The sequence below is a fragment of the Malus sylvestris genome, chromosome 3 (genome assembly GCF_916048215.2).
Source record: "Malus sylvestris chromosome 3, drMalSylv7.2, whole genome shotgun sequence".
Lineage (NCBI taxonomy): Eukaryota > Viridiplantae > Streptophyta > Magnoliopsida > Rosales > Rosaceae > Malus > Malus sylvestris.
The window spans coordinates 15,157,082-15,169,393 of NC_062262.1; the positions used below are offsets into that span (position 1 = coordinate 15,157,082).

The 12,312-nt window shown below is 39.1% G+C and overlaps 1 protein-coding gene across 1 annotated transcript; it reads right to left on the bottom strand.

The window, feature by feature from the left end:
* Positions 1-22: 22 nt before the first annotated feature.
* LOC126615661 (protein ADP-ribosyltransferase PARP3) lies at positions 23-5,949 on the bottom strand. Its single transcript, XM_050283526.1, has 18 exons — positions 5,573-5,949; positions 4,251-4,534; positions 3,953-4,148; positions 3,744-3,857; positions 3,601-3,658; positions 3,443-3,512; positions 3,016-3,190; positions 2,783-2,916; positions 2,466-2,703; positions 2,269-2,396; positions 2,113-2,189; positions 1,876-2,036; positions 1,581-1,790; positions 1,379-1,481; positions 1,039-1,121; positions 799-942; positions 524-706; positions 23-447 (listed from the first exon to the last, which is right to left on the bottom strand). The coding sequence occupies exons 1-18, from the start codon at positions 5,576-5,578 to the stop codon at positions 370-372; spliced, it is 2,442 nt and encodes an 813-aa protein (XP_050139483.1). The 5' UTR covers positions 5,579-5,949; the 3' UTR covers positions 23-369.
* Positions 5,950-12,312: the final 6,363 nt, after the last annotated feature.

The window sequence follows — 12,312 nt, forward strand, 5'->3', positions numbered from 1 at the left end:
ACGCTTGATCGACCATAACAAGTTTTGAAACTGAAACCGGCCTCCATGTGATGTTACCGTGCTGTCTTCATCTTTTGTATTTCATTTTGTATCGTAACGCTCCGCTATCACTTTTTGAGTCTTCGGATTCACATGCTTTTACAATTTCAAGGTGCCGAGAAACACCATTACTACAGACCGACTGGAAGATTCGTGATGACGTTATATACAACAAAAGTTCATCTACAAACCCTTCCCAAAGACATACCTACTGCCAAGGCTATCCAGCCTCTTACCCCGTTCCATACTTCTAGCAAAAGAAAAAGTCAAAAGATCTGCGCAACGTTATACTTCTCCTCCGTTTCCCTGGCTTTCCTTCCGGTGACCCCTTCACTCCTCCGGCTTCATAGGCTCCATCACTGAATCCTTCTCTTCATACTTCACAGCTACCAAAAACCTGACGCTTACCTGAAACAAAAGAAATACTTGAGAAGCCATGCACCAATTCGAAAACTGGACTGTAAACTCTATCAAGTACAGATACCTGTGTCGGATCATAAATAGCATACTCGTTGTACTCGAGAACGCTGTCTTTATCATCTGAAGGTACCAGGCGGCCACAAGGAACTTTGATATCGTCTTGCCAAACAAAGTGCTCCGATTCATCAGTTTTCTTCCTCCCCAAGCCTTTAACTCCTACTTTCTTCTCTTCTAAAGAGTTGGTATCCTGCGCCATTGAATGGCACAAGCCCATTTGAGTTAAAACTTAATGGAAACATTACCCAGAACTTGAATTAAAACCATTTTCTCAGGTTTTACCTCCGGTGCGGTCTTAACCTCAGTGATCTTGTCTCCCTGAGAAGCTACAGCTAAAACCAAGAACCCTTCCGGTCTGTCCACAGCAGTAAACCCGTACCTAGCAGCTTCTGCAGCAGCATCAGAGCACACAATAGCCCTTCCAAACTGTGAGCCAAAACCCAGAGAGTAGTATTCAATTAGAGAGCTTACTCACATTAAATCACACCGAGATAGGACTTGTAGTAGCTGTAATTATATTACCATATAGCCTGGAACAGGTAGAGAGCATATTGCTGGCAAGAAACCCTTATGCAGGTGCCTCAACATATTTGAGCTCCGTGTTCCTGCAGACAAAAAACCGAAAGTACAGTAAAATCCTTGTTTTTGTTCAACCTGCAGTGGGCAAATTATTTTCCTTCCAATATATTGGAGCTCGCTTAGTCACCACCATGCAAAGTACTGTATACATCTCTATTAGGCTACCAGCCACTCACCCTACTGGAGGATGTTAATACAAATCGAGCTTCATTCTTGGAAAGTGCTTATTTGTGTAAAGAAATAATAATCTGTTCAAGTAAATGAACAGGACTACGGAACTTACCACACCATAAGAGCACTTTGTTCGGTAACTTCTTTATTTCATCCAGAGATTGGCAAGCACTTGATTCGATAAGAAATATGTTATCGACAGACACCCCATATTCCTGAAAAGCATTTTTTATTACTACTAACACACATCCATATTCTGCATAGTAGTTGGTGGTTTTAATGATTCCAAATCTATCTTAAACATGCATGCTTACAACATCTCCAACTTTGACAGGTTCGTAGGTCTTCTCCAGGTACTTCAGGATCATCTTGTAGTCATCAGATTCCTTATCCAGTGGAGAAATTGAGCAGCCCAATTTGTTGTATCGCTCGGACAAGGGGTCATCAAGGGTAGATTCACCCATGTCTCCGATGAGATGGGAAGCCATGGTTATGTCTCGAATAGTTTCAAGTGCAGTTGCAGCCTGCAAGATTAGACCGGAAATGATTTCTCAGTGTAGTGGACGTATCCAGAATCAAACAAGTGACATATGATTTGCTTCTGCTTACATTATCTGCAAGTTCCTGATAGTCTTTGAAGATAAAAGGCCTAGTAGAGTGCATAAGGGTGAACCATCTTTGACTAAAATCTGACCAAACTGCCTCAGCCTTCGGCCCTGCATCCTTCATTGATTTCAATGTCTCCACGAATTTCTGAAGAACCTCTTCACCTGAACACACACGTTTGTCATTTTGTAAAAGAGTGGACAAGGAGGGTAAAGGAGGATATTCGAGGAAGTTCCTTACATAGTTTTAGGTGGACAACGGAAAGCATCCCCATTGGAAGTTCGGGCGCGTCATAACCCATTTCCATTAAAGCATATCTACATTCGAAACAGCTGGTTTGAGGACTTCAGAGTAAAAAGACGGTAGAAAGTCAAATGCCTGGAGAAGAAACCATACTTGTAAATCTCTTGACTGCATAAAACCATCATGAAATTTGCAACCATCGGCTCAAGTTTGCAATGTGTGGCAGCAACTCCCAATTGGCGAAGCCCAAGCCCTCCATGCCTCACATCAACTCCGTCGTCCTGTTCAGAGTAACAAATGTTTCACATGGCAGAATAACATTGCAAAAAGAAGGAAATGAGACATGGTACCATGTCTATAGGGTAAAACTTCAGCGGCTTCTTCTGGATTTTCTTCTCTCTTTCCCATGGTTCAAACTCATTTCCAGTTGCTTCCTCAAAAAGCCTCACAAACTCCTTGACAGCGTTGTCCACATTATCCCACTCTTCAAGCCTTTCCTCCGCATTAGGGTCATCGCCAACTTTCCCTTTCTTGTAGTATAAATGCAGGTTGCTCTCTGGTACCGTAATAAGTTGCATGATGGAATAACTGCAGAAGAAACTTGAAAATTAAGGCCACTTGACATCATCACAAATAAACTCAAATAACTGGAGAGGGTCTAATTTACTCGTTCAGTTTTCTGCCTAGATCACAACGAGAAAAGGCGCAGTTGTATAATATGCTGTCTCTCTCAAAGATCTTCCCATCTCGCTCCCTCAATTTACTATCCTTGTGGACACTTCTCTTCCCATACATCTTCAGCTGCAGTCATATACGATGTTGTTGTGTTAACAGATATAAATATTCACATGAAATTTCAAATGGAGTGCTATAGATATCTTTGAGGTACAAATTCTGTACTTCTGTCAAAAGGGACTCAAGTGCCTCTTCGCTTGGATCCATTTTGTCCCATGGAACTCCTCTTCCATCAGGAGCAAGATGACTAACAATATCATAAGCTTCGAGAGGCTGGGGTTCTTGTTTCTCGATGCTGTCTTTCAGCCATGCTTCGCTTACTACAGGAATGCCTCTTTCCCTGCAAAAGGGTCAGAACTCTCAAGTGATACTTCTCACATGAAAATTCCAGAACACCGCTATTTTCACAGCAGAATTAATAGGGGAACTCAAAAACACTGCTATTCTCATGGTGGAATTAATGGTAATGCTGGGAGACAATTTCTTATCCTCCTTATGGGCAACAGGACAGCAATACACTCAAGGAGACCTATTGCATAACTCAAGAGAAATTTTCAATGCTTAGGGCCAAGGGAAAGAAACCATTACGCACATTGCTTCAGCAAGTTTACCAGTGCCGCCTCTGTCTCGCTCCGCAGGGGATGCAATCAGGCAAGTTGCACCTACAAGTGTTTGTAATACCAATTACAAGTCTAGACAGAGTACACTTCCATCTGCAGCAAATATGTATACAAGACAAACACAAATTACCAATCACATGGTTGGCAAGTTTTCCTCCATGTTTTTCTATTTCTTTTCTCCAGTATTGCTGCAAATATTGATACACAATCAGTAAGCACCACAAATTGGCAAATGCGCAACTGATAACGACAACATGACTGCATGATACATACATGAGATGCACTAAGACGGCCCATAAGCGAGATCAATATCCCAGTAAAAGGCTTAACTGGGATGCTTAAATCCTTGTGAGGACGGCGACTTGGGTCCTCGTAATTCTTTAGCAACTAAACCACAGATGAGCTAGTTAAGTTGACATAGACATTAGGGGCATAACATATCAGACGCACTAAAAAGAAAAGAAGAGGCAACTGCGAATTACATCGGATGCAGGAGAGTTGAGGACATTATCTGGCAACTTGATTGGTTCTTGTTTCCTTGGCGGATTCTTTGTATTAAATGTACAAGTTGCCCACTCACTATAAGATCCAGTGCAAAAATAGCGTATAACCCTGAACTCCAAATCCCCATTGCATGCTGGACATTTATCTAATGGACCATAAAACAGCAAGTCTTGGCTGTCCAAACATCGAATCAAATATGATTAACAGTTGCAAATAATCATGCAATACTCCATTACATTAGCAAATAAAATTAATTGCAAACAAAAAAGGACTAACCATTTTCGTAGAATGGTGGAATCAGAGCCGGAGGAGTCCTGGCCATTAGCTTCCAAGATTTCGCGCATCTGTTCGGTTGAAAGGTTGTCTTTGACCGCTGCGCAGAGCTTCTCATACTCGGCAACTACGTTCTCCGCGGACTTTCCATTTGCGTTGTCACCTTCAGATTTGGCCTTCTTTGGAGACTGCTCTGCCTCATGAGCCTTGTTCTCGGCTTTCTGCTTCCTCGTCGTCACTTTGTCCTCCTCAGCATTTCCATGAGAATGAGACCTTGTCTCATGGACCTTGATAACGTTTAGTTTACACAAAACATATAGTTAGTAAGCTGCTAAGCTGCTAACGGCCTTATATTACCCTTAACCCTACTCTTAAAAGAAGGAAATGGGGAGAAATTTTAACATTATAGCTACACTTTTTGCCTTTTTTTCCCTTAATATTCTTGCAGATATAAAAAAGCTAAAGTTAAACAAAGAGTGCCAAATTTTACCTAAGTAACAAAGGAACACCTGGCGTAATTGGATTAAAAGGTATGAATAAGATCCTCTCCGGATCCTCCTTGTAGGGATCTGAGGATCAATCAATCGTATCCGTTCATCATGCGATTAACAGTATTTAAAAAATTTAATTTAAAATTGCATATAAATAGTTATTAACAGAAACTGACCACAGTACGATGAACGGACACAATTGATTCATCTCCGGATCCCCACAAAGAGGATCCAGAGAGGATCCTTGCCCTAAAAGGTAAAGGTTGTAACTAGTATTCCATCAATTTTTTTTTTTAACTCTAGGTACTTTTCTGAAAGTATTCATAATTTGTTCTTCCTTGTCTTTGTTTTTGGCTGTATATTCTCTTATTAAGATCCTATGAATAATTCAATAATGTTTCAAGAAAAACTAGAACCCAGTGTTTTATGGCCGGGAAGAAATCCTCCTAACCTTCTGGAAGAACCCACTAGCTAGCATAAATTTGTAAAACATAATACCCTTCCTTTAATTTTTTTTTACTTAAGTTTAAAATATTAGTTACAAAGAACTTCAGATATTAGTTACAATACTTCTATGTATTTGACACAATCACCATCTCGACGGTGAGATGATAATTGTAATATATTCATATGAATTATTGTGACTTGTAAGATGTTCTGATTGTATAAATATATTCTCGTCAATCCCAAAAGATATTTTCAAAATTTGGCTCAGAAGAATTTAATAAACTCAGGTTCACAATTTACATGAACAAATAAACCAGAATTGGTGTTGCAATAACAGTAACACTAAGAGCTTCAACTAGACAACAAAGTAAGGGCTGAAACACATACCTTCATATTTCAGCAACAAGTTCTTCTGCAGGAACAGATTTAAGAACTGGGTATTTTTTTCTGCACAATCTACAACTTACGCTTTGGTGGAATTGTATTTTTACAACAGCAAAACAACAGGTCGAAATAGTTGAGCATGGCTGGGGGATATAAGCAGATGAAGACACCCCAAAAGGACACGTACATTCCTTTCCTGCAGGGCCTTCGGTTTCTCTGTCGTTTCATTTGTGCGACAGGTGTTGTGGAATTAAACGTGTCCATCTCGGAAGTTTTAAGCCGCTTCGGCCTTTTGACATGTGGAAATCTAACAGTTGAATGTGAGAGACTTTGCCCTACTCTTGCATGCAAAATCCATGTTTAATTTTTCTGCATATTTTGAGTGTTACAAGATTAAATTTCCTTTTTGTTTAATTCTTGCTGAGATTTTGTATAACACGGCTTTGTCTCCTCGGGATTTGTGGAGATGAGGCCAAAAGTAGCACAAACAAGGCTTGGAGTTGTCGAGGTCAAGGTGTTGGAAGTTATCATGTTTTATTTGATTGCTTAAATGTTAAAACGGCGTTTGTGTTCTATTCTATTAATAAATTTAGTACCAGAGTTTTTAATTTAACTAATTCAGTCTTTGTGTTTATTACAGTTAATCAATTCAGTCTAATCTGTAAAAGTTCTCTTAAAAGGCATTTAAAATTATTTTAAAAAAATTGAAATACACATAAATTAAAAATTTTAAATAGAAAAAAAGACAGCATAAATCACCACCCCACCTTATTCCAGCCGTCACCCCTCTCTCGATCTGGTCATTCTGTTCTTGAGAGCTAATCGCGCGTTGTTCTCCCCGACATGTCACATTGTTGGTGTCACCCCAACCGCATCATTACGCTGCCCATCACAAGAAATTATTAGATGGTACAGTGTTACCACTTGCCACTGACAGCCAGTATCCACCAATAAATGCATGACATGTGGCAAAGTAATTAATAAATGGAAATTGATGGCTAGGTTTTACATGATTCTAATGCAGTTAGGTCTCTACCAAAACCAGAACTGTTGCCTGCCTCGTCTACACCCTCATTTTCCCCAAAACCGATTCCTCGTATCCCATTTTCCTTTTCCGCCAAAACCAAAAACTTTTGCCACCTCCCTGTTTACTTGAATTTCATCCCATAATTTTTTTTTTGAACAAACAATAGTATCTAAACTAAGGGGATCAGGGAGAGGACTAAGTCTTGTAATGGACTTGCCATAATATTATGGTTAAACTTCGCCTTTGGCAAGAATCGAATATAAGACCTCTCATTTATAAGCGTAGAAGAATACTACTAGACCGTAGTATTAAGTGGCCAGGCTCATCCCAAAATTAAAACCCACAAACTGCAAAACCCAGAAATCTCAAGCTACATGTACTGGAGTTTTTTCTTGAATCTAACTGGAATTTAATATTTTTGCTTGAATCTGACTGTAATTTGGTATTTTTGCTACAAAACTGATTTGACACGCCTCAACCCCGATATTGCCAAATATCAGGGTAGGCACGTGTTGGCCGACACCCAAGGGTGACGAAGCCATTTTAAACATGCATACAAATAAGCGATATAATTAGAAAGAGATACACTAGTACATAATCGTGTTCAGAGTATACAACTAATCAAGAATAAAGTGAAAGAATTATAATAGAAAGGTACGAACCAAGGGGTGGGTCCTATAATGAGGAGACTCGAAGATATTCATGCGGAAGTTCTCTGACGCTGGGATCGTGTAGCTCGATTCTAACTCCTGAGGGAGCGCAAAAACAGAAAAGGTGAGTGGACCATAATTTATATTAATATGACTAATACAAAAATCATTTTCTTTCTGAACATACTAACCCCGTATTTTGAAAACATATATAATACTATATAGTAGGCTTTATAAAAAAAAATCCTAGCTTGCCGTGCAAAACATTCGTAAAACATGTATGTAAAACCAATGCTCAGAAATGGTAATATCGTCGCTTGAAGGCAAATCCGTAATCTCATCAATGATGTACTCAACTAGGGGTATCATAGTCGCCAGAAGGCAATACCTATCCATCACCCGAAGGTGAAGCTGTATGACACTGGGTTATGCCAATGAAGAAACCAGGGTCCATCATCCGAAGGTGAAGCTGTACGACTCCAGGGTTACGTTGGAGAAGAGGATATATAACATCACACATCGACAGTAGCCGCAGGCTAATGAAGCTGGGGGTATCATCATAATCGCCCGAAGGCAATACCTGTCCATCACCCGAAGGTGAAGCTGTACGACATTGGGTTACGCCAGTGAAGAAACCAGGGTCCATCACTCGAAGGTGAAGCTGCACGACTCCAGGTTACGTCGGAGAAGAGGATATATAACATCACATTGTGTCCAATGGCCATAGACATCTACATATCCGTGTTGTGTGGATGTGTTGTATGATAACCCACTAGATAAGTACCTCAAACATCTCATATCAAATCCAGAGCTCAAAGGCTCTAAGCCACATCTCATAAATCCATGGTAAATCATGTTCATGAATCCATAAAATAAATCATATTCGCAAATCCGAATATAAATCATATTCAAAATCCATAGAAATTTATATACGCAAATCCACTAATTCGTAATCTTTAGTAAAAACGTAATGTCAATAAATTATAAATATTCCGTAAACGCAATTTAAAGAAATCATAAATTACTCGTAAAACATATTATAAAACATGCTCAAATCATGAAATATGAAATGCATGCTAGGCTAATATTTTATAAAAACATATAAGTTAAGAAGGGATCCACTAACAAATAATTTGTTGCTTGAAAACCGCTCAAACTAGCGAGAATGTTGCCAGCACCACTGATGCACCTAAACACATATAGAGGCCATTTAATAAAACTCTATTAAAACGATCGAATTTCAAAAAATGGAAGGTGGATTCTGATTCGGCATGTCGAAAAACGTAAGGAGGGACCTCGGGTTCCTTCACGCGCCGAGTTGAGTCGTTGGAAAGTTCGCCAGAAAAATCGCCGGCGCCACCATGGACGGCGACAAAGACGCGTGTGCTCCACGCACCTGCCATGACGCATACCCACGCGCAGGCCCAAGAGGCTAGGTTGGGATTCGAGTCGGATCTGGGTTTGGGCCTGGGTTCTGAGTCATTGGGTTAGTGCCAGGATTACATAGGCCTAAGGTTTTAAGCCGGGTTGTGGGTTATAACTGGTCGCCGGACCCAATGAAGGAGAACACCGGATTTTGCTCGTGAAACTTCCGAGCTCTAATCACGGTCAAAACTTAACCATTTTCAACGATTCAAAAGCCAAAATGAAGGTAGGGAAATAAGGATTGAGATTATACCTTTGTGGTCCCTTGCCGTGGTTGGAAATCGTCCAAAAAAGGCTCGAAAGCTGCCAGACCTTGCTGGAAAATTTGGAAATGTTTCTCATGAGTTATAGTTGCGATCCAACCTAAACAACTTAAAAAAAAACATCCTAAACATACTCTAATACAAACTTTAGGAAGTTTGGGAGAGTTTCTGAAGCTCACTGTCGTTGGAGACGGCGAGGACTCGCCGAAGAAACCTTTGAACAGTGATACTGCCACTGTGAAGAGATAGAGACATCATCCAAACTTGGTATTTCGAGAGTCTGACATCGATTTGTTGGGGGAAAGGTTGGTAAAAATGGTGGTCCGTAGGGTGGCTCGCCGAAGGAAGGATGTGGTATGTGGGCGTGTTCGGAGAGAAAGGTTGCAAAGATGAGGGAGAAAGAGAAGGAAAGGTAGCTGGGATGAGAGATAAGAGCTGAAGGTGAGAAAATGTGTGTCACGGGAAAGAAGAAGAGGGAGAAAGAGTTAAAGAGAGATAGTTCTAGAGAGAGAAAGAAGTAACAGAAGAGGGAAAATGGGCACCCCATAAATGGGAAGGAAATCTACCACGTGTCACTCTAGGAGTGGCCCAAGGTGGAGAATATCTCAACTTGTAAAAGTACCAAAATGTCTTATTGTTCCAATTCTTGTAAATTCTTTGTTTTAGCTCCAAATTCAATTTCATTTGCGCCCACGCATTCGCAGCGACGAGTACTTCAAGGATATGCCAAGAAAAAGAATCTTACATGTCACAACAATGTAGTCAACAAAAGTCAACGTTTTTACCTCGAAGGGCATTTTCGTAAATTAACACTTCAAAATTCCACTCATTTGGGCAACTCTAAAAGGGAGACCTTGATTGCAATGAGAAGATTTTTTTGATTAACTTGTACGCATTTTTGCTGCTTGCTTATATAATGATCCACAAATTCAAGGTCTCATTGTCTTGGTAGAAATTTGGTGGAAAATGTTATTTGTGGTCTTTGTGAAGATTGTATCCGACATGTGAAAGTATCGTGGCTAAATGCAGAACACCATTTGGCACAAAGGGCATACAATGTTTTCATCTGTCAGCAACCTATAAGGTTGAATTCTGCAACTACCTCATCCCAAATCGGTTGGAATTCCAATTCTATTTGACAATATTTAAGCCATATATTGAACATGTCTAAAATAAGACTTAACATATTTTTTTTGCACAATTCTAAGATATGTGCCATGTCAGAAAAAACTTTTTCTATGCCCTTTGCCATTTCTTGACACTGATCAATAAATATTGTCTTTGGCTTCTGACCTCCTATTGATTCTAAAAAGGTATCAAATAACCAACTACACGTTTTTGTTTTCTCATCCAATAAAAAAGCATAACTGAACAATACGTTTTTTTTGGTACGATAGGTAGTATCAAATGCTACAACATCACCTAGCATTCATAGCCAAGTCGCAACCTTCCATCTCTTAAAAAACAATTTGTCATTCGATTTTCTCGATCCACTTGTTAGTGTAAAAGAACCTAGGATCTTCTTGTTGCTTGTGTTTGAAAAGGTTGATCAAACTTTGAGCATCCCCAGCTTCAAACACGCCCATTTTTTCCTTATTCCCAATATTGTAGCAATCTCTTTGTGTAAAACCTACATTCTGAGACGTTTCTTCTATTGAAGGTTCTAAAAGATGCTAGGATTTAGTTGGGCGGCGAGCTGGGGCCTAGCGCCTTGGCAGCTAGGCAGGATTTAGGTGGATTTAACTAAATCCATTATATTTCATGTAAATAAGTGTATGTTTATACTTAATATATATATATATATATAATTTCATCGTAAACTACAAAGTAGAATGACATATATATTATGAAGTATTGGAACATAATGAAAACATGGGGAACAAGCAATAATGTGTGCTTATTTAAGTATTCGACAAGTCTCTTACAATTTATTGAAAAAAATAAAATGCATAATGAAAGTTATCTATTTTCTGGCTAAGTGAGTTGCAACCTAGACGCGTTTGGGCGGGCTGGGCAGGTGCTTAAGTGGTCTAGGCGGGCGCTTCAGCAGGTCTATGCGTCATTTCTTAATTTTCAAGCGCTTATGCGTTAATCGAGGCGGTGACCAGCCACCGAGCGCCTAGGTCGAGCCTAGTGGCACTAGGCGGGGATTTTTAGAACACTGCTTCTGCTAAATAAGAATATGTATTTGTAGTCCTTATTCCTGCAATTGCAATTAGATTCAAGCAAAAAAATTCCAGTACCTGTAGCTTGAGATTTCTAGGTTTTGCAATTTGTGGGTTTTAGTTTTAGGATGAGATTCAAGTAAACAGGGAGGAGCGAAGGTTTTTAGTTTTGGCGAAATAGGAGAGTGGGATATGAGGAATTAGTTTTGGTGGAAAATGAGGAGGAAGAGAGGCAGGCATCAATTTTGGTTTTGGCAGAGACCTAACGGAGTTAGAATCATGTAAAAACCTGCCATCAATTTTAATCTATTAATTAATTTACCACATGTCATGCATTTATTGGTAGGTACTACCAGTTGTCAGTGCTAGGTGGTAATACTGTACTGTCATGCCTCGATCCCAAGATATGCTCGGAATCGACGCGTGACGGAAGGATAGTAGCGGTTCAATATAGAATACATAGAGTCACTGAGACTCATACATATGATATACATTAGAGCTTTAGTGGAATAACTTACAACAAAGGATGGCAATACATATTCTCAAGTGCACTGTCCTTACAGCCAAGGAAGAAAATATCGGTAATATCGGAAATATCGGTAGTCCGAAAACACGGAAATATCGATGGAAATATCGGGATAATATCGATATCGATAAAAATTACATGGAAACCACGGAAATTGTAAGAAAAACTTGGAAATTTTTAATGAAACTTTGTAGGATGTTTATTTAGTCAATTATCTATTAGTTTATCACAAAAAATTGGAAGGAAATGCATTGCATGATGGATTTAACTGATTTAAGTTGATTATATAGCGAGCTGGCAAACATTGTGAGTGTAGAAAATATGTAGTAATTAATGAAAGAAGTTTAAACACACCATAATCATTTATATATAATTAATTAGTACAATATTTGGAGGTTTTATTTAGGATATTAAAAAAAAAAAAAAGGGAAGTGAATAAAATGATGAAGAATAATGTGCCGAATTTGACACTTTAAATTTCTTACACATAAGCATGCGTCTAGGCGTTGAAGTTCCAAATTATAGTATATCAATTAACGATTGAAAATCAATACATTGAATAAGACTAAACTTTAATTTGGATGCCGATTATGTTTTTTCAAGTTTATATAAAGTAAAAGAATTGAATTTTGGAAGCCAGGAGTGTGTCAATTGAATTTTGGCTGGCGTGCAAGGTATCAATCTCTT

Bases quoted from the DNA above. Each gene is read 5' to 3' on its own strand.
- LOC126615661 (XM_050283526.1), bottom strand. The intron at 3,513-3,600 runs GTAATTTGTGTT...AAACACTTGTAG, and splicing joins ACTTGCCAACCATGTGATTG to GTGCAACTTGCCTGATTGCA. The intron at 707-798 runs GTAAAACCTGAG...TCAATGGCGCAG, and splicing joins AGGTTAAGACCGCACCGGAG to GATACCAACTCTTTAGAAGA.